Below are 22014 nucleotides of genomic sequence, written 5' to 3'. Positions count from 1 at the left end.
AACAAGAACGTAGAAAGTCTGAGTAGTTCCTAAATGGCACGTATGGTTCACCCTGCCGTGAAATGCCAAGGTCAAGGCTCCAGCCAGGACCATGGGAACCCTTATACCAGCATCTTCAGCCTGTGACGGTGCCCCTGGGTCACCGAGTGTGCACATGCATACCTCATGACATGAAAGGTCACGTACATACGTGTTCCGTCCCGTGCGTGGTTCAGTAGAGGGAGTGTGTGTAACGCTCGCGCACATGCGTAGTGACGTAAAGACTCTCACGGGTACACGCAGCACATACGGAGCAGCACGAAGACGCTCACATGGTTCAGACACCTCGTGATCGCTGTGCTTCTGCGAACGCGTCGGGCCTGCACGCTGTTTTATAGCGTGTGGCCTGGAGCTGACTTAGGGCGTAGTCCCTGGAGCTGAACGCAGGAGATCCTGCGGGAGCAGGAGGAAGGGAGAGGGGGTCCGCGGGGCAAGGGGGTTGTAACAGCAGCGTGTCAGGTCTTCCACATTTCCTCTTTGCTTTTAGATCTTTTCGCCGAGGCCATGTCTTCATAAGACTCTGTTACTGTGTGTTCTTAAAAAGTTATCAAGTCCTTCAGGCGCCTCAGTGGAACGTTGCTAAATAGCAAAATTGTAAGAATTGTAAATTTCTCAAATATACAAACTGAGGTGATGAGACTTCCGATTTTCTTAGTCAAATACAAGTGCTACGTTTGGGATGGATGGGTGGACAGACAGATGCATGGACAGGCAGCACTTCAGGCACGAGCGTATTTGATGATGTTACAGGGGAACCAGGCTGTGTGTTAGTAACAAGAGTTCTGCTTCGAAAAGGGCCTTTTGCACAAGTGAAGTAGCCCAGTTTCATTGTTCCTGATGTTCAACCAGGAGATGAAGGTATTCTTTTATTGAAGCGAACACGTGGAAAATTGCTCTGGATTCCTAGAGTATAGAATGTGTCCCCTGAATGGGATCGGGTTCATGTGTAGGGCACATTCAGACCAGGCATTTATTGGGGTTACCCCTGGTCTCTGGTTGGTCAAAGCCAATAATGTCACGTCCATCTAAACTCTCCTGCCATGGAGAGTGGCGCATTTTCTCCTCTGCAGTGTTACATTCGAAACTGTCAGCAAACATTAATTCAGTCACTAGTGAAGTCTTACCACCCAGAGATGAACCCTGCCTCAGATGGGTATTTTCCACATCAGTGCTGCAGACGCCCAATTACTGGGCCATTAATATCATTGCAGGCGATTAGTGACAGTAGAATGAGCAAGAAGTTGCGGGACAGGTGCCCTCCCCGCCAGGCACTTTTTACTCTGACCCCCTTTGCTATCTAGACGTTTCCGTATCTCCACACAGATATTTTCATGATTAAGATGGTTAAAAATCTGGGAGTGGGCAGTGGACTGTGGGCTAGAAACCATTCATGCAAACCCTTGCTTCTTCATGATTCAGGATGTCTCCGTGACATATTGTCACAGCCCGTTGACCGGGAAGTCTCTGTTTTACAAATCTGAATGCTTAAGTAAGGCTAATGTAGACAAAAGGGGATGACGTTTTATCTTTAGGACTCTTACATAGTTCTTGCCAAATTTCTTTCTTTTTGGCATGAGCTTGGTCATTCCATCGAAGTGGTCATCTGGCCACCTGTTTTTTTTTTTTAATGTAATTCTTTTCAGTAGATTTTGGCCCATATTAAGGTCGACTCTCATGCCCTGTTGACCATCACATAGTCAGGATGTTAATTTTGTCTGAATTGCTGTAACCATAAGATGAATTCCCTTAAAGCATACTAGATGAAAACTTTTTTTTAAATGAGATCTTATTGAATTTTTTTTTACCTAATGAAAGATTCCACCTGCATAAATCATCCTCACTTTTAACCATAAAATCCTAGAAAGAGATGTTTTCCCTCAGCAGAATTCCTTAAAAATTGAGACTCTAAGGCATTGCAAGCAATATTTTCAGGGGAAATAGAGTAAACCACTCCGTAATCAGTGTCATGTGGTTCACATGCCTCTAGTGAAAGAAAAGAGGGACTGGTCATTTATTGCTAGGACTGTTTGATCTTTCTCCGAAAAATGTCACTGTACTGCTGGAGCTTGGTCTTTTGTTGACCCATATCCCCTGTGTGTCCATGCGCGTGCTCACGCACACACACCCACGCGCACACTCACTGCTTCTCACCCCATCCTTTGCAGTCTGGTTGTACGTAATCAGTGACTCTTCAGGACTATGTTATCAAAGGTCACTGTGGCTCTGAGCATCTTTAATGATGGTCACAACCTGCATCTTTGTATACAGTTCTTGATGGTTCAAAGATTTTATGAGTGAACAGTGATAGAGTTTTTTATGCTCTAGATGTGGTGACTGTCACTTTATATTGCTACTATTCTCTCAATAGGTTGGCCTCCCTCAATGTCCCAAGTCTTACATGATCTACGAAATAGGAGATACAGTGAATATACTGGGCGTTCCATAGAGTAGCCCATCGTCTTCTCCTCCTTCCCCCCAAATTAATACGAAGTGGCAAAGTCATATACGTCATTAAATCTTTTAGTAAACGCACAAAGACAGTTGACTAAACTGTTTCCAGGTTGTTACTCCTCCTCTTACTTCCAAGCTGTCAGCAGAATATCCTATCATTGTTCACGATGAAACTTTGAAAATGAGGAAATGAAATTACACTATCTCCCTCAAGAGCATCCATTTATATTTGATACCTGGTATCTTTACTCACGTTTTAATGCTAGAATGCAACAGGGAAGGGCTGAACTCCATTTTTAAATTCATTTTTCCAAATCATTCTGTCTAGCAGAGAAACTAATTAATTGTGTTGTGTAGAAGTCACTGGGGCTAAGCCAGTTATTAATTCTTAATGCATGATTTACTGCTTTAAAATTTCAAAACACAACCATAGTGATGTGGTTTTAATTCAAGTGATTCTTCTTATCATACTGGAACAATGTTTCCTTGGCTGAGAAACCCACACATCCTACCTCACTAGTCCCTTATACAGTGTTTAAACTGTGACCTGTTCCCCACACACTAAAACCAGTTAATCCAATGCCAGCAAGGGCTATCTCGTCGAGGAGAGATTAAAACAAAACAAAAAACCTTTTTGTGGATCTATATTTCACTTTGAAAATACCTACCTTTGTATTTTTCTTTTCCAAGTTGAGGCCATTTTAAAAAGTATTTCTATAGCAAAGATAAGGCAAATTTGATATTATGGAATGAAATGCCATGTGCTTTGAAATAATGCTGATTTTTTTTTTTTTTAACATCCTCCCAAACAAAAATAACGGAGCCCTTGGAAACTCATGATGACACATTCCTCATCTCTTACACTATAAATCCACAAAGAAAAACACAAAAAAGGAGTTAGAAGAAGTGGATTTTTCTTCCTTTTGGCACATGATACAGCAGTTTCTGTCTCAGAAGTTTTTATTAATTACAGAAAAAGGTGTTTATTTTTGGCATTCAGTGAACATTATGCTCTCCATGTTTGGAATCTTTCTCCTCAGTCAGTATCTGAAAGGATACTCATACTCGAGGCATGAAAATCTGCCCTGAGATCTAGAGATCGAGTCCCTGTTTTCATAGTCCCCCTGGGAATATGAGTTGGTGTCCAGGGGTTAAGGACCTAGGTCTTAATTTTCCTGGGTTATACGTTCACGGTAACTGATTGCATTTTTATCAGGCTCCCTGTTTCCCAACTTGCAGGTCTCATTCCATCTTTTTTCTTTTTTTTCTTCCTTTAGACACTCCGGGTTCCTAGCCCTGGTGCAAGGCAGGAACCTAGTTTGTGTGCTATGTTTATTTGAATCCATGACTTCCCTTTGCATGTCTCTTGATTCTGCTTCTTTCAGTTTTCAGCTTGTCAGGTGATAGGCTTCTGGTTCTTCTGAGTCGGGGTGGAGCTGACGGAGAGACCGATGTGCATGGGAAGACCGGCCCGAAGAAATCAAAATTAGGAGGGCCGGCGTTTCATGACGTGGTAGAAGAGAGTAGTGTAGGGAAAATGACACTGATAGAGAGTTGTCAGAAAATGCTGTTTATTTCATAATCAAAAAAGAGTAAATATGTCCCATGTAGCTTTAGATAATTTTGGTTTTTATTCTTAACAGTCAACTGAACTCTTCTGGCTTTACGGACCCGATATGCTTATTACCTGCTTTTCTTGGGTTGAGGGCTTTGATGAAGTGGATAAAAATACTTGCCTTTGAGTGTCTGTCCATCACCTGTGCCACCCCCCCGCCCCCCCACCCCCCGCTGTGCTCCATCCCAACAAGCTACATTTTAAAATAGTTTGAAATACCTTCCAGAGTAGGAGTGTAGGAGTGTGTTTTTCATCCTCTCCAGCATAACCAAGAATTTTCCTTCATAGCTTCGGAGTGAAGCTGTATATTATCCTGGAGAATTTTTTTGTGCTGCCCTCATTCCTGACCTCTTTGCGAATGAGGCCCATGTACCCGCACAAACCCAGCAGCGAATTCTCCATCTGATTAGCCCAGCGTTCCCGATGTGATAGACCGAAAACAGCCCCCCAGGGTGCAGGGCAGTAACAGTCAGACTAAGCCATGTTCGAATGCACCATTACTTCCTCTCCGTGGGCACAGTCTAGAAAACACAGCCAGGAAGACTCTTGCCCCTTTAGTCCGTTTTATTCACCGGTTCTCTTTTCCGTACTCTGATAACCAGTGTAGGATTGCCCGTGAGTCAGAACTGCAGCAAAGTGGAAGTCCGTGTGCACATCCACGGGAAACCACAGATGGTGGCCGGTACACTTTTCAGATGTGAAGAACGTCTCAGGCAGTGTGAACTCAGGGTACTTTTTTGCTGAGCAATGATCTCCACCCACTGAAAATCAGGCCTCAGGGGAGCAATCTAGTGATTTCACTATACTTACAGCATGCAATTAGATCCCCAAAGCTGAGGCTTTTAAAAGCAGGCCATAAAATGCCCTTGTATCTTTATTAAACCTATTTTCTAACTGGATGGAGAAAATTTCTAGTAATTTTTAATTTTATAAAGTCTCTTTTTTTTTTCTCTCTAGGCCATGGGACAAAACTGTCTGGGCACTAAAAGCTTAGGTATATCAGTGTGGTTTTTTTTTTTTTTTTTTTCTGTCTCTAAATGATTAAATGCAATTTCATCCATTTAGTAATACTGTAATTGTGGTGGCATTAGCTAATACTGGCAGAGAGACCCAAAGAAAAACTAAGTATAATGAGGTAACAATTTATTTTTACTCTTTCTCTAAGTTAAAAATTCCTAATACATTAAAATCAACAGTAAAAATATTGCAACATTATCTCCTGAAATGCAAGTAGATTTTTCTCCCCAAGCATGAGCAATTTCTTGTTTTTCAAGCAGGCTGCCGCTATGCCTGCTTGTAAAGCTTCTGGTGACTGGATGTTATGGCAGAAATCAGAAATCAATTGTGGCTTTATTTCAGAGCTCATTGCCCAAAGGAGGTGCAGTCAGGATGGGACACCTGTCAGGGTCCTTGGTCAAGGCAGCGACAGGGGGACCTCAACACTGAGAACCACACTCCCTACACTCCCTGATGAAGTGGTATGGTAGGAAGAGTGAGGTTAATTTTCATTATGGTATCAAAAATAAAATAAGTTCAAGTCTCTCTAAGTTATTTTAAATATGCTCAGAAGTTTACTTTCTGAAGTTTCAATTGGGTGCTGACATCTGAAAACCGGGCTTTCTGTGACCACTCGGGTCATTCCTAACAGAGAGCAGGGCAAAAATTTTTCCATGGCAGAACATCTCACTCTATTATAGAGTTTATCCCCTTCTTAAACAACCAGGTATTGGGGATGGTATGTTAACATTAGTAATGAATTTTTCAATATCTTCCAGTAAATTTTGCTGCTCCCAAGTTGACTCAAAGGGGAATGAAGCAGAGTCTGGAATGCACATCACAGCGTTTTGCCTCCTGGCCCACCCTCCCCCTTCACCCCCACACCTCCAAAACAGCAGCGGCCTCTGGTGTCCTGAAACCCCAAGAACCACGCAAAGGCACAAACTTCCATTTCCCTCTATGCAACTCAGGCCAGAAGGCTTTCTTCCCAGCCTCCTCCCCACCCCTGCCCCCAAAGAATAAAAAAAGTTTCAACTGTAAAAGATGCAAAGCAGGTTCATTCTCCCGCTGCACAATTTCTCTCCTCCCGTCTTAGAGTCTGTAGATGCTAAATTATAGATTGCAATGTAATTTGAATACTTGAGTTCTTTATGTGGGGGGTTATTGGGACAACATTTAGGGTAAACCAAAAGGAGCTCTCATGAAAGAACATATTCAGAAAGGGCGTTGACTACGAATTAAAATCAAAAGAAAAAAAACATCACCCAATGATGCGCTCCTCTGTGCTTGCTTCCAAACTAACAAAGGAGAAGCAGTCAGCACTTTTGAATTCTGTTCCCAGGTGAAGCTTCCTTACCTTGTCTTATCCTTTCTGGTTCTGGTATTCATTCCTTTATTTATTTATTTTTTCCTTTTATATCTGAATCTCTGACCTTATTACTTCAAGGTTAAAATAAACAAACCTCCAAAAAAAAAAAATAAATAAACAAACCTCCGTAGCCTCCCCCTTTTCTGTGCACGACCCTTCAGATCTTATTTTTAACATATTTGTTAAGCCGTTAGCTGGAAAAAGTTAGTCATTTCACTGCATTTGGGTGCACTTTTGCATGTGGGCACATTTATGCGCATATGACTTAGAAAACATGGAGATTCCATTTGAATTAAGTAAACTGAACTTTTGAAGCCATCGGCCAAATAAAGACCTCAGCATTCTGCGTTTTTCTACATGAGAACATTTCCTCATTTTTGAGAAAGATCAACTGAGAACTTGAACTAAGTGAAGATTCTAGCACTCCTCAAAAGGGTGCTTGGTCATGGATAGCCACACTGTTTCATCCCTTTAGGAGTCAAAGACACTTCAAAATTTAAGAACCTGCCTAGAGGAGGGGAAAGGGAAAGCCCATGGAGAAATGGGGAGAAAAAAAGATTTTATTAGATTCACAGAGGCATGTAAAGTTTCTTCATAGGTACTTGTTTTAACTCTTCTGCCAGATATTTTCTCACAATCTACAAGAAGATATTGTCTATTTTTTACCCCCCAAATTATGATGGCAGTGTTGCCCATTTTGCCCAGGAGAAACTCAGTGCCAGCATCAGCAGACGAGGGAGGTATGATTGTAAGACTGTAAACTTTAAGGAAACACTCAGATAAGCAAAGAGATATTTATACACACAAGAAGCAGCCATTGTTTTTAAGGGAAACAGTGAAAGTAAAAGTCGGTAACTCAAGAACACAAGGACAAATAAGTAGGTCTCATTTTGCAGCTAATACAACTATCTGTAGCGTGCATATTTCTGTGCGTGCATGTAGCCCTTGTTTGCCATTTGGAAAACAACCCATTAAAAGAATGTCTTTGGATTTATTTTTACCAGAAATGCCGTCCCTGTTTCCATGCCTTGAAAAGTACAGTGTTAGTAGACAAGCCTTTGATAATCCAAGTAGAGAATGACTTACAGTGCAGAAATGTATATGAAACACTTCTGTTCCTTGTCCCTTGAACTTTGGAGGAATGAAAATGTCTAGCACCCTCCACCTTCTTTTCTCTTCTGGAACTTGACCTGTGACTTAAATCCTCTTCCTCAGCAAAGTCCCTGGCAGGCTGTCTTTTCGCAGCTTTAGTTACAATGCTCATCAGAGGACCCACCATCCTAAGAAGACAGAATAGCAGTGTTTTTCAGTAGACCATAGGCTGTTTTTTTAAAAGTACTGAAAATGGTCAAATGCTCCATCCTTTCTCCTCCTCCTCCCTCTTGAAGTAGGAAGCAAATCAAGCTGGTCAGCAGGAGGCCAGTGGCTGCAGGACGTCCTTCCCACACACCCCAGTGTTGTTGCCTCAGGGCCCTGACCGAGCAGAGGACATGTGTGGTCCCCTCTGTCAGTCAAGTTGTCCTCTAGCAAGTAGCTGGGTTGAAGGGTTTCCCCAAGGTCCGTCTCGGTAATAAGAACACACTTGCTATTACTGATCCAGTACAGAATGATAGAGAGAAACTTCAGAATTTGAAAGGCCTGAATCTTAGCCTCCTTCTTCATCTCGAATAAGTCTGGGAAAGAAGGAAAGCGGGTGTGGGAGTCTCCTCTTTTAGTGTTTACCGAACTTGGATGCTTGGCAAACAGGGAGCATCAAGCTAATTGTTCTTGAAGCAGGAAATCTGTAGTCGAGGAAGCAGGTGTTGTGGGCCGATTACCACATTTTAAAGTGACTGTATTAACTCTCGTGCTCTTTTGACTTTGACCCTGAAATAGTAGCTTTTTGGATGATGCTATCCCTTTTATGTATGGACTACTACTAAATCAGTTGCTTCTGAAGGAAGGAGGAAGCGCTTAAGTAAACTTGAAATCAGATAGCATGTGTGCCCCAGTGTTGACAGTCTCCATTTTTCTTTCTTTTCTTTTCTTTTTTTTTTATGTTTGGCTTTCAGCATTCCATACTTTCAGAAAACTTGTGACTAAGAGTGAATTCTTATTTTTCAAATTGTTTTCAGACATTTCATGTTCATGTAAACTTGGCTTATTGATTTCCTGATTTTTTCTTTATTTTTTTGTTTTGTCCATTTTATTTTTAATCAGCTACATCAAATGGGTCTTTGGAGGGCCTGGATAACCAGGAGGGAGGGGTGTGCCAGACAAGAGCCATGAAGATCCTCATGAAAGTTGGACAAGGTAAAGACCATCTGCTGCTTCATGAAGCCACTGTAATCTGCTTGGGCCCCCAGCGAGTGTGGCGCCAGTGCCGTTACTGCCCGCCTTCACTCCCTCGTAGCTTAGTTTTGAAAGCAAACCTTTCTCTGTACCTTGAGCCACTGACAGATTGCCTCAAGTCAATGTCACACACTTCTTTTATTGGAGATTCCTCTAAAAGTTAAGGTCGGCCAGCTATGATGTCCATTGCCATCTAATGTATATACTTATATATACACTCTTTTTTTCTTCTTAAAAGCGAAACACCTCTTTGATCCAAAAATTAAGATACCCAGAGTGAAAACTAAGTTTCTGCCATTTTGCCCATTTCTGCCTCTTGACTACAGAAGACTTTAGCTCCTGAGCCTTTTCACATACAGATAACCTATGGTGCAGAATTATTCTTCTAATTAGAAATTGGTATAGTAGTCAATCAACTTGCTCGTTTAAATTGAAATGTCATCTGCAATGCTCTGCGTGCCAAATGCAAGAATCCCTATAGTTTGCACAGATGGCCTCGGAATCGAAACCTCTGAAATAACTAGTATAACCGTTTTGTTTTAAAAGGAAAATTATATTCTTGTATGTCACAGCACTTTGCATAAAGAATCTTACGTTCGTTGCTATTTATGCCTCTTGAGATATATATCCAGAAGCTCCTAGAGCTAGATTGCATTAGATGCCCGGGCTGTAAGTAATCTGTTCTTTCTCATATAGATGCAAGTTCCGCTGGGTCCACCAGGCATAATGATCCAACACGACGCCCAGAACTAGAAGCCGGTACAAATGGAAGAAGTTCAACGACAAGTCCCTTTGTCAAACCAAATCCAGGTATAGCAGCATGAGGGGGTGTGGATAGGTCTGTGTGTCCCAGGTGCCTCCAGGCCCAAGGGTAGAATAGAGTCTGAGCACTTGGACACCAGTGGGGTGAACTTGGAGTTCCCAGAGTCAGTAATCTTTGCTCTTGGTTAGTCGTTATTAGTTACGCAGTCAGAACAAAAGAACTCATTCCCACGAAAGGTTCACATTCAGAAGAGCAGAATTCATCAGATGTAGGGACCAATTATGAGCGCCACTCATTCGACCAAAGTTATTTTTATTGGTCACACTTAATTGTGCCGGTTGCAACACTAGCTTAGAGCCGATGTTAATGTATATGTAATTAATGTACTAATCCCTCATCTAATTATATCCAATCCACAAAGAGCCCGATTGATCTGCTTCTACATTTTAGGTGGCAGCATCTTAAAATATTGAATAATGCCGTGTTTTTCAGGTGGTTATATGGCTGGAATTTTTTTTCGTGTTTTCGGTGTAAAATAAAATACCAAACGGATCCCTGGCCACAGTTTAGAATACCAGGGAAAGTTGGCTGTCATTGAACTTCATTTTCTTCGCAGTCCTTGGACAGCTGGCTACGAGTTTGTCTGCACGCTGATGACAGTTGTATGTAGCGGTGGCTGGACAGACGTCAGCCATCCCGCATCCGGGATGCGTGTGCCTGGTTGGTAGTTGTGTGAATCCGGCATCTGCGGCCATGTCCCCCCTCTTTCTAAGCCTCAAGGAGGGAAGTTGTTATTTCTAACTTTCAATGACAAGATGTGTCAAATTCTTGTGACAAACTGATAAATGGATCATATAATGATGCCAGGCGATTTTTTTCATGCTTAACATTTGGGTTGGCAGCCTGTTCCCTGTGAGAGTTTCTGCCGCCTTCCAAATATATTTTAGGTGTAAATCAAATAATACAAACGAGTTAGGAGTTGAACCTCTTCCCAGGCCCCAGCAGTCCCCGGGCGCTCCCGGGCCGCGGTGCCAGTGGGCAGGGCTCCTCTCCAGAATTCGGGCAGCGTGAGGTTCCCACGAAGCCGGTGCCCGGGAGCAAGGCGAAGAGCAGGGCGCGCGGGAGCAGGAATCACTTTCGGGAACAAGGGGCCGCCTCCTGCGCGTGTCCCCGCCGTGGCTCGCCCCTGGCGCCGGTGGCTGGGAGCAGCCGGCAAGGCCAGACCTGGGTCGCCCGTGCTGATGCCAGAGCCGCGTGGCTGTGGCCGCTGGGGCGGGGCTCTGCGACGGCGAGGGGCGCGAGGGGCTCGGTCTGGGGGGTCGAGGTGGGGGGGGGCTGGCGGTCTCCCGCACGGCTGGTGTGGCTTCGCAACCCGCCGGCCGCGCTCCACCCGGCAGTAACCCTTCTGCTCCGTGTCCCTCTCTCCCCGCCGGTCAGGTTCTAGCACAGACGGCAGCAGCGCCGGACATTCCGGGAACAATATCCTCGGTTCCGAAGTGGCCTTATTCGCGGGGATTGCTTCAGGATGCATCATCTTCATCGTCATCATCATCACGCTGGTGGTCCTCCTGCTCAAGTACCGGCGGAGACACCGGAAACACTCGCCGCAGCACACGGCCACGCTGTCGCTCAGCACGCTGGCCACCCCGAAGCGCGGCGGTGGCAACAACGGCTCGGAGCCCAGTGACATTATCATCCCGCTGCGGACTGCGGACAGTGTGTTCTGCCCCCACTACGAGAAGGTCAGCGGGGACTACGGGCACCCCGTGTACATAGTCCAGGAGATGCCCCCCCAGAGCCCTGCGAACATTTACTACAAGGTCTGAGACGCGGCGGTGCCTTGGCTTTCCCGGAGGAAACGTCCTGGCCCGCGGCCGCCCGGGGAGGGTTTGATGACCCCCTGCGCGTCGCCTGGACTGGAGCGCAGCGGGGGAGAGGGAACGCCGCTTCTCGGAAGAGCCCTGTTGAGTTGGACAGCTTCTCTAGTGTGAGCGCCCCGGCCGCGGTGGAGACAGATGCTCACCGGCCACGGGGAGCCTGGGGCGCAGAGGGGGCCCCGCTGGGACTGCGGCGCTCGCCTCCCACCCCTCCACCTCCAAGCCATGCGCTGCCGGCACTCAGGCCTGCGGGGAGCAGGGCAGGAGTCCCAGGCCGCCGCACCAGGACATGCAGTCCTCTGCCTCGGGCGCTCCTGCTGCCGAGCGTCCGGACTTGACACACAGACCTCGGGCTGGGGGAGGCTTCCGAGAGGTCCAGCTTCCAGTCCTCACCATGGCACCCCTTCCCCCCAGCGCCCCTGCCCGATCTCCGGGGCTCTGCCCGTGCTTCCCGGGAGAGCCCCTCTCCCTCTGCACTCTGCATCACTGCTGGAACACTCACGTCTGGGGGGTCTCCTGCTCCGCGCACCTGCAGCCACGGCTACCACGGAATGGGTAATACACTTCTAGAAATTGTGTTTGCTAATAAGGCGCCCCAGGCGGGGCTGTGGGCCGCGGAGTTCGCGGAAGGGGGCGGGCCGGGGAAAAGGGCTGTCTGCAGATGCAGTTCCAGGCTGCCGCCTCCGAAGCGGAGTCCGGTGGGGGAGAGCCCCGTGAGTAGCACAGCACTTCGGTTTGGCTGAGATTTTAAGAGGCAAGTAGGAGACACAACACCACTCACAGTGGAGGAGGGTGCCTTTGAAGGAATCCGCCCTGATCGCATGGCAATGTGCAGGAAAACCAGAGTCCTCTTCGCTGGGGAGAACAAAGGGGCATTGTTGGGGGAGGAACAGGCCAGGAGGGAAGGGAGCCGTGGGCGCTGATGACGGATTCGGGCAGGACTGTTGTGGTGCCGGCAGTAAGATGTACAGCTTGGAAGCTGTAGGAGAGTCGGTCTGCTTTGGATGAGGTCTAGAGCGGACTCAGCTGCTATCCTGATCACATTTTATTAAACACAGGGAAAGCATTTAGGAGAATAGCAGAGAGCCAAATCTGACCTAGACGTTGAAAAGCCAAAGGTCAAACAGGCTGTAATTCCATCATCATTGATGTTATTGAGGAGTTCTGTTATGTAAAAGGTAGGTCAGATTCCCCGCCCCCTCCCCCCCAGTGCTCCTCCCCCACCCCCTCCGCCACGGAGCCTCCCCACACGTTGGTTTTTGGCGGTGCTGTCCTGTCTGCGGCGTGGGCCAAGGGAGGGTACCGAGCGAGGCCACAGCCAGGCTGCTCTGTGTCTGGGCGAAGCACACGGGGAACCCCTTGGGGTCCTTAAGCGGGAAATCGGTGATGACGTCGAGGGGGAGAAGGAAGATAGCACGTATTTATAATAGGTATATAGAACACAAGGGGTAGAAAATGAAAGATTTTTACTAATATATATTTAAGATTGCACACAAATCACGCCAGAGGATGTGAAATTCACTCGTGGCAATTGCGTGGTCCCAACGCCCAGTGCTTAAAAAAGAAAAATCGGACAGCTACTTCTGGGAAGAAACAGCATCACTCCCCAAACAACAATAACAAGAGTAAATACAAAAATAACCCGGTCCTCTGAAGGCATCTCACGGAACCTAGACTAGGAAATGCAGGCCCCAAACACCAGGAAATGGACGTGACCGAACCATATTTTGAACAGTGGCAAGATGTCCAGGCATTTCTTCCCTGTGTCGTGTTTCCCCTTGCCTTGGGGCTCAAGCTCGAGTGTTCTCTGAAACCCACTGGGTCAAGTGGAGGGGCTATGGCAGCAAGTTCAGCTCCAGCCCCCGCTCCCTCCCTCCTCCCCAGTCCCCTGGTCCCCTCCCTTCTGGGAAACAAAACGAGTAAACAGGAAACCTACTTTTTATGTGCTATGCAAAATAGACATCTTTAACATAGTCCCGTTACCATGGTAACACTTTGCTTTCTGAATTGGGAGAAAAAAAAATGTAGCAACAGCATTTTAAGGTTCTCAAACCTCCAGTGAATACCGCAAAAACGAGTTGTCACAGAAATGATTCCTTCTCTATTTCCTGAACCTGAAAATGATGTTGGTCCAAAGTGCGTGTGTGTATGTTTGAGTGGGTGAGTGGTTTATGTGTGTACATATATGTATAATATATATCTGCAATATATATTATATATATCTCTATCAGAGTTCTGTGCAGGGTTGCCATGGCGACCAGCCACAGTCCATATGTGATTCTTTCCATCACCCTACCCTCTCCTTTACGTGCATCCATACAAGAGTTTCTTGTAAGCCATCAAAAATTAACCTTGAGGATGGGGGAGAGGGGCAAGAAGGGGAAAAATGGGAAATAGTCTGATTTTAATGAAATCAAATGTGTGTCTCATCAGTTGGCTACATTTTGGTTATATGCTAAACTGTGAAATCAGAGAATTGATGAAGAGTTACCTGCAACCAGTTGAAAAGTGTTCTGTGCGTCTGTTTTGTGTCTGGTGCAGAATATGACAATCTACCAACTGTCCCTTTATTTGAAGTTGGTTCAGCTTTGGAAAAGTTACTGTAAATGCCTTGCTTGTATTATCATCCCTAGTCACCTGACTTTGGAATTTGCACCATAATGTTTAAGTGAAGATGCTGTAAATAGGTTCAGATTTTGCTGTATATGGATTTGGGGTGTTACAGTAGCCTTATTCACCTTTTTAATAAAAATACACATGAAAACAAAACAGAAATGGCTTTTCTTACCCAGATTGTGTACATAGAGCAATGTTGGTTTTTTATAAAGTCTAAGCAAGATGTTTTGTATAAAATCTGAATTTTGCAATGTATTTAGCTACAGCTTGTTAAACGGCAGTGTCATTCTCCCCTTTGCACTGTAATGAGGAAAAAATGGTATAAAAGGTTGCCAAATTGCTGCATATTTGTGCCGTAATTATGTACCATGGATATTTATTTAAAATTTCGTTGTCCAATTTGTAAGTAACACAGTATTATGCTTGAGTTATAAATATTTTTTTCTTTCTTCGTTTTATTTTACTAGCCTGTCCTAGGTTTTCAGTCTGCTTTACTTCCACATTGCAGTCAGCCCCCAGAAATGAAACCCGTGAGGTCACATTCCACGTCTGTTTCAAACTGAATTTGTTCTTAAAAAAATAAAATATTTTTTTCCTATGGAAAAAGTGCCTTCAAAGTCTTTTCCTTTCCCTCTTTTTTCTTTTTTTTTCTTTTTTTTTCACTTGTTATTTTAATTTGCTTTTCTACTCCGTTTTCTTTATAATTACAGTTACCCCTGGCCTTCTGCCCATGGGCATTTGTGTGCCCATTTTTCAAATCAGGACATGCACGTAGTGCGATTATTAATCTCACAAAGGGCCACGAGCCCATTGGTTTCCCCATAAAACTCATACTCACATTTCACAAATAATATTTTATCGTAAGTTTTCATCAAGTCCGAAGCATCCCCGCGAGAAACTGTCCCTAGTTTCACCTGGATCACAGCAACTGAGCCATGATCTCATTCAGGCGAGAGGAAAGGGAGGGAGATGCACTTTGTTATCTCAGTGCCTAATTCCAGATTGATCCAGTTCCCAATTCAAGCAGAGCAGTTTGCCATAGACAGCCTCATTCTTCCTGGAAAAGTCCCAGGAGGAAGAAAGAAAGTCAGATGTTCTCGGTCAAACTTTAACACCGGTGAAATCATGTTTTGTGATAACTCAAGCGAGAGAGTGGTGACTGGAACCACATTTTCAATGCTGGTCTGTCTGCTTGGGGAAGGTGCCCTGGGTAGGTGAGGACTTCCTCCTGCTCTGGCTGAGACCATCTTCAGACTCCCCTCCCCTCCCCCCAAGGGAGATCTTCCTCACCCACAGGTGCCTGCAGGGTAGAACCACAGTCCAGGTGGAAACAGCTGTTGGTTACTAAAAGGTGCTCAGGTCTCTGGCTGTGTTACCTTGGGCTAGTCCTTACCTTAGGAGGGGGGTACTAAAGGTATTTGGGGGGAGGGGATGAGAAAGGCCCCCATCCCTGGAGCCAGATACTCCAGGCCAGACTGACTTGCTGCAGATCACAGCCCCAGCCAAGTGAAGAATTTGTAGGTTTCAAAAGCCCCCCCAAGTCCCAGAAGGTTCCCATGAAAGGCTGGTTTTAGAAGCAGCGATCTGGGTAGCACCTTCCTGGCAGACTTGTCCTAAAGAAAGGTTTGTGGAATGAATGCTTTTCTTCAAAAAAAAAAGAAAAGAAAAGAAAGAAAGAAAGAAGAAAGTCTCCAAAAGCCCACAGTTTCAGGTGATGCTATCTACTCCATCTTTTCATTCCACGGCACCTAACCGCCCTGTCGCTGCAAATCCAAGCTCCTGCGCCCAGTTTACAGCCGGGTGACTAAGCAGGACGCTCCACCCTCCAGACTCAGGTCGCTAATGGGCGGTCTGGACTGAAACAAAGGAACAGCCAAGTGTTGCATTTTCAGCTGACACTGTGGCCTTTATTGCAAAATGATGACCAAAGACACCATGTCATTGTTCCCACCTAGTGTTTGAAGCTAAGTTCTCCAAACTGGGCCGGCTAAACTCCATGAAGAAATAAAACACACCCCAGTCATTACCCTTTTCTAATGGGTGAGAAGGAAACACGGAAACTTCTCACAGAGGAGGTCACACTCAAATGCTTCTTTTTTCTCTGTCTGAAGGGTCAGCCTGCTCCTGCAGGGAGAGTCACTGCCTGGGTCATGTGCTGTCCCCATCATGTGCTGTCCACTCCCCTGTAATGTCACTTTCCTCGTTGGTAAAAGAGTTACCCTTTCAAACACTGGGAGAGAGAGTCCCGGTAGAAAGGAGAAAAAAATACATACACGTATCAGTACTGGCTGTCATGCACCTTGCTGTCGGTCTCGGGACCCGACCCAGAGAAGGATGGATCAAAGGCAAAAACCACCCAGAGGAGGAAAAGTCACTTCCCTAATGGGTGTACAAAAGGGTGATTGGCTTGGGTAGTAAATGGGTCTTAGGAGACTCAAAGGACACACAGTGGGTACTGTCCAAAAGACTCCAACCTGCGTGTTCTGCTGCTTTTGTGTTTCCAGTCGATCTGGGATGACATTTGCGGTCTTTACACTCTAAATGTGCTTGAAGGCAACTTTTCCATGTTGTTATGGAAGAGTCTTGCCTATTCTCGGTTTTCTAGGTAGAGTCTTGCCTGTTCTTGGTTCCATTTTTCAGTGACAGGGGAGAGGTTAAAATAATGTATTTATCTGTAATAAAATGTAGCATACCAGGTTGAATCAATTTTTTAGTTATTAAACTCTGCCCCAGAAGCTAGAGAGGCATTCATCTCAAGATGTTTATGCTGTGATACGATGATTAACGAACTCTCTTCCAACCAGTTCTCCACATGAAGTTAACTATGTTTTTAAAAACAACCAACACCCTCATTAAAAAAAAAAAATTCCCCCATATATAAGGACACAGCACAAGACAAATCATGCCAACCCAGCTTATGTCCAGTCGCGGACGCCGCTGAATGTGTTCATTGCAGAGAAGGTGAGACCTCGCTCGCAGCTCCCTTTCTGCTGCCCATGGCTCCGTGGTCTTTCTGCACATCCCATCACGTTCGCGCAGCCTCACCCGTAGAGGGAGAGGGCGGGACTCTGACTTCAGCTGGATCTGAAGCCAAGATGCCAGCTGACAGGCTGTACGGAAGGGCCTTGATGTAAGCTCTTTATCCCGGGTTCCCCTGGGGGCCGAGCTCTGAAGGGTTACGGGGGTGCACACTCCACCCCGCCGCCTTTGGGCTGCATCTCCTCATGGCCTGCAACAAGATCCCACGTGGGGCTCCGGGCCCTGCTGCCCCCCGACCCCTTCCTGGCATGGAAAGAAAATTCAAAAAGGTCTCCAACAACTAGCAGTGTAGACATACTGGCGGAACGGGGAACCGTGCTCTTGTGGTTTCAGCCTTTTCTTCATAATCGTCGAGCAGATCTTTTTCTTCCTTTACAGATAGTTTCGGGTCACTGCAAGCCGGCGCCCAGCTTCTACTGAAATACTTCGGGAGAAGCCACCACGGGCCAGGCAGTGGGTAAGGCGTGGGTGGTGGTCTCTTGCACCGGCTAGGGAAGCCCACCTTCCCTTCATCTTCCTCCCAGGCTTGAGACTCACTTGCTTGGTACTTGATTCTTTTCACGCTGGTACCTGGAACACATCCTTGTTATGTGTACCTCCTTTATTGTTTATACTTCTGCTTCTGTTGTCGGGGGCAAGGAATTGTATGACTGGAGAAATGTCCTTTAGTTGATAATAGAGCTATTATTCCCCAAGTGCCATTCATACCTAAGAAAATGACTAGAAGTGTGTGTGTGTGTGTGTGTGTGTGTGTGTGTGTGTTTTGTTTTTAAAGCCATGGTGACTCTATCTTAAAAAGTCCAAGAACAGTAGGGGAGATAAATGTCATCAAAGAAAATTGCTTAAAATCAACTGAGATCTTAAGCCAGACCCAGCAAGATCGTCCTTCAGGTGTAGCATTGTGTTTGGTGGCTTCGTTAACACAACCTACAACAAGACCCAAAAAAGTGGTAGGCATTCATGTCTACTTCTAAGCTCCAACAAGTGGAGAACTTAAAACGAAGTGAAACAAAACAAAATGCTACAAGAGGAGGTCCTGGCTTCTTACATCCGTCACTTGAGTCCCTAAGTACCTGGTCTTTCGGTTCTTTATCACCTGGCAACTCGCGTGTCACTTGAGATGCTGAGTGCGACATGAGAGCCTCCCTAACCATTACTCCCAGGGTCTATGTTGTACATGTGTAATGTAGTGCAGTTCGGATTCCTCTGTATCCTTGTGAGGATGTGGAGAAAGCCTACAGCCCAAGGCAGCAGGGACACCTCTGTCTGGACTCCTGGCTCCTGGCAGGTCCCCAGGCCAACCACACCGCTACCCCTCCACCAAGGCCAACCGTCAGAATGTGGGGACTTCCTAGGCTTTGACTCAATGACATGTGCCTGGTTTTGAAGTGCAGCTTATAAAAACACAAGTCGGAAAGTACTATCTGGCTCTTCATCGGGGAGCACGCATGCGTTAGCAGAGGATGAGGACAGCAGAGGGGCCGGAAGACCATGGCCTCCAGCAGCCTCAGCGGGGGACCTTCATTCACACTGGGCCAATGATTCCAACCAGGAGCCCACGTGGGCAGACTCGGGCTTATCTCCAAGCCTCGAAGCTTCTGCCCAGGGAGTACACGCACGGTTGTATCCCACGTGCATCTAGTTAGCACCGCGTGTGTGACGGGCTGTGCGCGGAGAATGGGGCTTGGCGACATGGAAGACAAAATCCCTCCTTATGGGGAGGCTCTGAGTTGGGTCAGCAGTGCTGCTCCTGCACGGAGAACAGTGACACATCTTCCATGTGCGTAGGAGAGGAAGGAAGAATGATTTTAGCGACTGTATGTTTTATTCCGTATAAATACAACTGTAAGTTTTATTCTGTCTAAAAAAGTGGAGTCTGTTAGTAGACTTCTTTCCATCCACCTGCCTCTTCTGCTCCTGCGGGTTAAATTTCTTTCCTTTTAAATCTCTCCTTGCATATATGCCAACGGGCTGCTTAGGAAGCTAAATTTAGTATAACTGCTCTTCCAAACATCTTAGGAGTTTGCCTTAAGTGCCTGTCTCTGGCCTTAAAGGGCAAATCAAAACATTTCCTATTGGTTTCTAGCCCACATTACAATGCGTATGTGTATTTGAAAGGCCGTTTCTTGGCTATAATTGGTAGGTTTCTTGTAGCCAGTTCTGAGGAGAGAATTGCAGAAAGAGAGCTTTATGTCTGCTAACAGCAGTTAGCACTGAGCTCAAAAACAGCCAGGAAAAAAAAAATGCAGTCTGACCATCTGGGCTGGTTGCCAGAGTGACCCACAAGTTAGGTGCAACGTAAGAGCTTCAGACGACCAGACGCGGGGTTGCTCCTGCAGAAACCCGGGTGTCTGCCTTTCAAGTATCCTGCTCATGAAGGGGAGAGGAAAGATAAGAAGCTCCTCCTACCCACCCCCTTAAATATTTTAGATAAAAATAATGACTGTGTTAATCTCACTCCAACGTCACCGAATTTATTCCTCCCCTCCTTCTGGCCAAGGGTCAAGAGAAGACTAGAACACACCATTTTCCAGGCGCGTATGAGTCCGTGGCTCATACTGTATGTTGCAGTCACGGGTAGGTCTATTCGGAATGTCTCCCAGACGAGGTCGAAACACTGGTCCCCATTGCCAAAGAGGAAGCGATGACTCCCTGTGGCAGACAATGACGGTGGCAAGCACACCTTGGTGGTTCCTTCTCTACCGCTCCCTCGCCGCACTGAGGGCTCTGGGTTTTGGTTGCAGGGAATTCTGAGTGTGGGAAACCAATCATAGACTGTACAAAAAGCAGCGAGCAGGGCTCATAAAGCTTTGTGTGTGGTGGGCACTCGCCAGAACGGCAGCGGACCTCACCTCCCGAAGAACGACGTGCAGGGACATACCTCCTCCCTGAGTCACCGCCACCTCCAGGACTCAAGAGAGAAGGGCTTCGAGTCAGAGGGCTTTCATCCCCCTGTGCATTGTTTTTTAAGAGTCTCGTTGTTGCCGACTTTAACAGCAGATTTTGGAAAAGTGCTTCAAATAAGGCAACAGAATTTTTTAGGCAACATCACCAGCCAAGCAGGTACTGTGATTATGACGGTCATTAAGCAGTTTAAAGAGTCTGGTTCTGCTTAATAAGGTCGCCCGGCTTTTTATGGGCCTGCATAGAAATCCTTTTGGAGAACTTGTTCCACAGCAGACCATCGTCACCACTGTTTTCTGTGGTGTGTCTTGATTTCAGATTTTGATGTCTGATTTCTGTCATTTTAATACGGCTACTTCTGGACTCCATCTACAGCAACCCTAAGGTGGAAAGTCTGTTAAATTTATCTCTTTAGCTTTCTTATTTTGGACAAAAATAGTACTGTACCTACATCTGATAAAAATGATGTTTCCTTAAAATAACAAAGTAAAAATTTAAAAATATATATATGTGTGTGTGTGTGTGCATATATACATATATATTTCCATATATATATTTCTATATGTTTCCATAAATATATCAATATATAAATATAATTCCATATTTTAACATATATATATGTTTCCTTTCCCAGCCCCTCCTCCATCCCTCAAAATAACCATCATAAACAGGTTCTAGTTTATCCGTTCAGAAAAATAATTCTTGCATATAAATTTTAAAAAATTTATACATTTATAAAATTTATATATTTATACAAAAATAAATATACATTTAAAAAATCTCTATAGAGATTACAAGGTACACATTATTCTACATGATGCTTTTTAAATAAATAATGCGTCTTGGAGATCTTCCTTCATTGGTACATTCAGACCCCCCCCTTTTTTTTAACAACTATGTAATATGCCACAGTTCTTTTAAATCGTCGCCCACTAGCAAAATTTGGTTTTTAGGCTCCTACACACAATACATCTTGAGGCAGAGACAGCAGAACTCATCAGATAATTTGCATACTCTCCTATTTATCTCAGCCTCACTTGCAATTAGGTCCAGAGGGTGCAGCCCAAAGACGGTGGGAGCTTGGTCGCCCGGGTCCCAAGTGGAAGTGGAGCAGAGCCCCCTGCTGATCTGCGCTGCTTTCCATGCTCTTTGCGGGAGAGCTCGAATTTCCGTGTTGAGACAGAAGTTGGGGAGGATGATCTGCTATCACAGCATGTGCCTACCCACCGTGATTTATACATGCTTAACATCTTATGGTATTTTCCCAAGTGTATCCTTCCATAAGCTGAACTTCTAGCAGTGGCGTCGCTGTATAAAAGGGAATGCACATCTGGAGTTCTGATAGATACTGCTGGATTACCTTTGATTTTCTCTTAACTTATTTTTTCTAGTTTAAATTAAAACTTCCACTCCACTCCACTGCCTCTTTTCTCCAGTTTGTTTGCGTTTTTACTCTGTGATGTCCTTTAAAACCTGCACGAGGGAAATGGGATGAGGAAGATGGAGAGCAGAAGGGTGTTTTGTCTACACATCAATGTTCGTTAGTGTATTTGAAATTAACACGGGGCCAGTGTGTGCGGGACCCAGTGTGTGCGGGACCCAGTGTGTGCGGGTGCATCCAGACCTGTGGTCTTGAGCGGAGATCATGATGCAGGCTTCTATTTCGCTTCCTGTAGAGCAGATGCCTTGCTCTAAAGCAAACTTGTATTACTAAGTATCCAGGACATAATGTAACTTTCAACTGGTAAGATTTAGGCAAGTCATTCCCTCATGAATTGCTTTGTTACTTCTTTGTTTTTGCTATGTGCATGTGGACAGGGATCCAGAACCAGTCAGAGATTGTGTTAATGGTTCTATGGAAACATTGCAAGATAAGGGCGTTATATACTGAGCGACTCCCTCAAATGACTCCTCATTTGCCTAAAATATGCTGGAAGCTTCGAAGGAGAAATGGAAAGCACCAAAGATAAAGCTTCTGTTGAAGGAGCATTCGCAGCCTAGTACTTTAACTTTG

At 45.5% G+C, this 22014-nt stretch overlaps 1 protein-coding gene across 1 annotated transcript in view; it reads left to right on the top strand.

The window, feature by feature from the left end:
- EFNB2 (ephrin B2) overlaps positions 1-14663 on the top strand; it is a 43503-nt gene extending 28840 nt beyond the window's left edge. Inside the window, exons 3-5 of the mRNA XM_047720372.1 lie at positions 8670-8762; positions 9498-9611; positions 11002-14663. Coding sequence (XP_047576328.1) covers positions 8670-8762; positions 9498-9611; positions 11002-11390 — 596 coding nt within the window. The 3' untranslated portion in view covers positions 11391-14663. The remainder of the gene's footprint in view (positions 1-8669; positions 8763-9497; positions 9612-11001) is intronic.
- Positions 14664-22014: the final 7351 nt, after the last annotated feature.

The sequence above is a fragment of the Lutra lutra genome, chromosome 3 (assembly GCF_902655055.1).
Source record: "Lutra lutra chromosome 3, mLutLut1.2, whole genome shotgun sequence".
NCBI lineage: Eukaryota > Metazoa > Chordata > Mammalia > Carnivora > Mustelidae > Lutra > Lutra lutra.
Note: the sequence above shows the minus strand (reverse complement) of the source record. Positions and strands in the feature narration are given on the sequence as shown.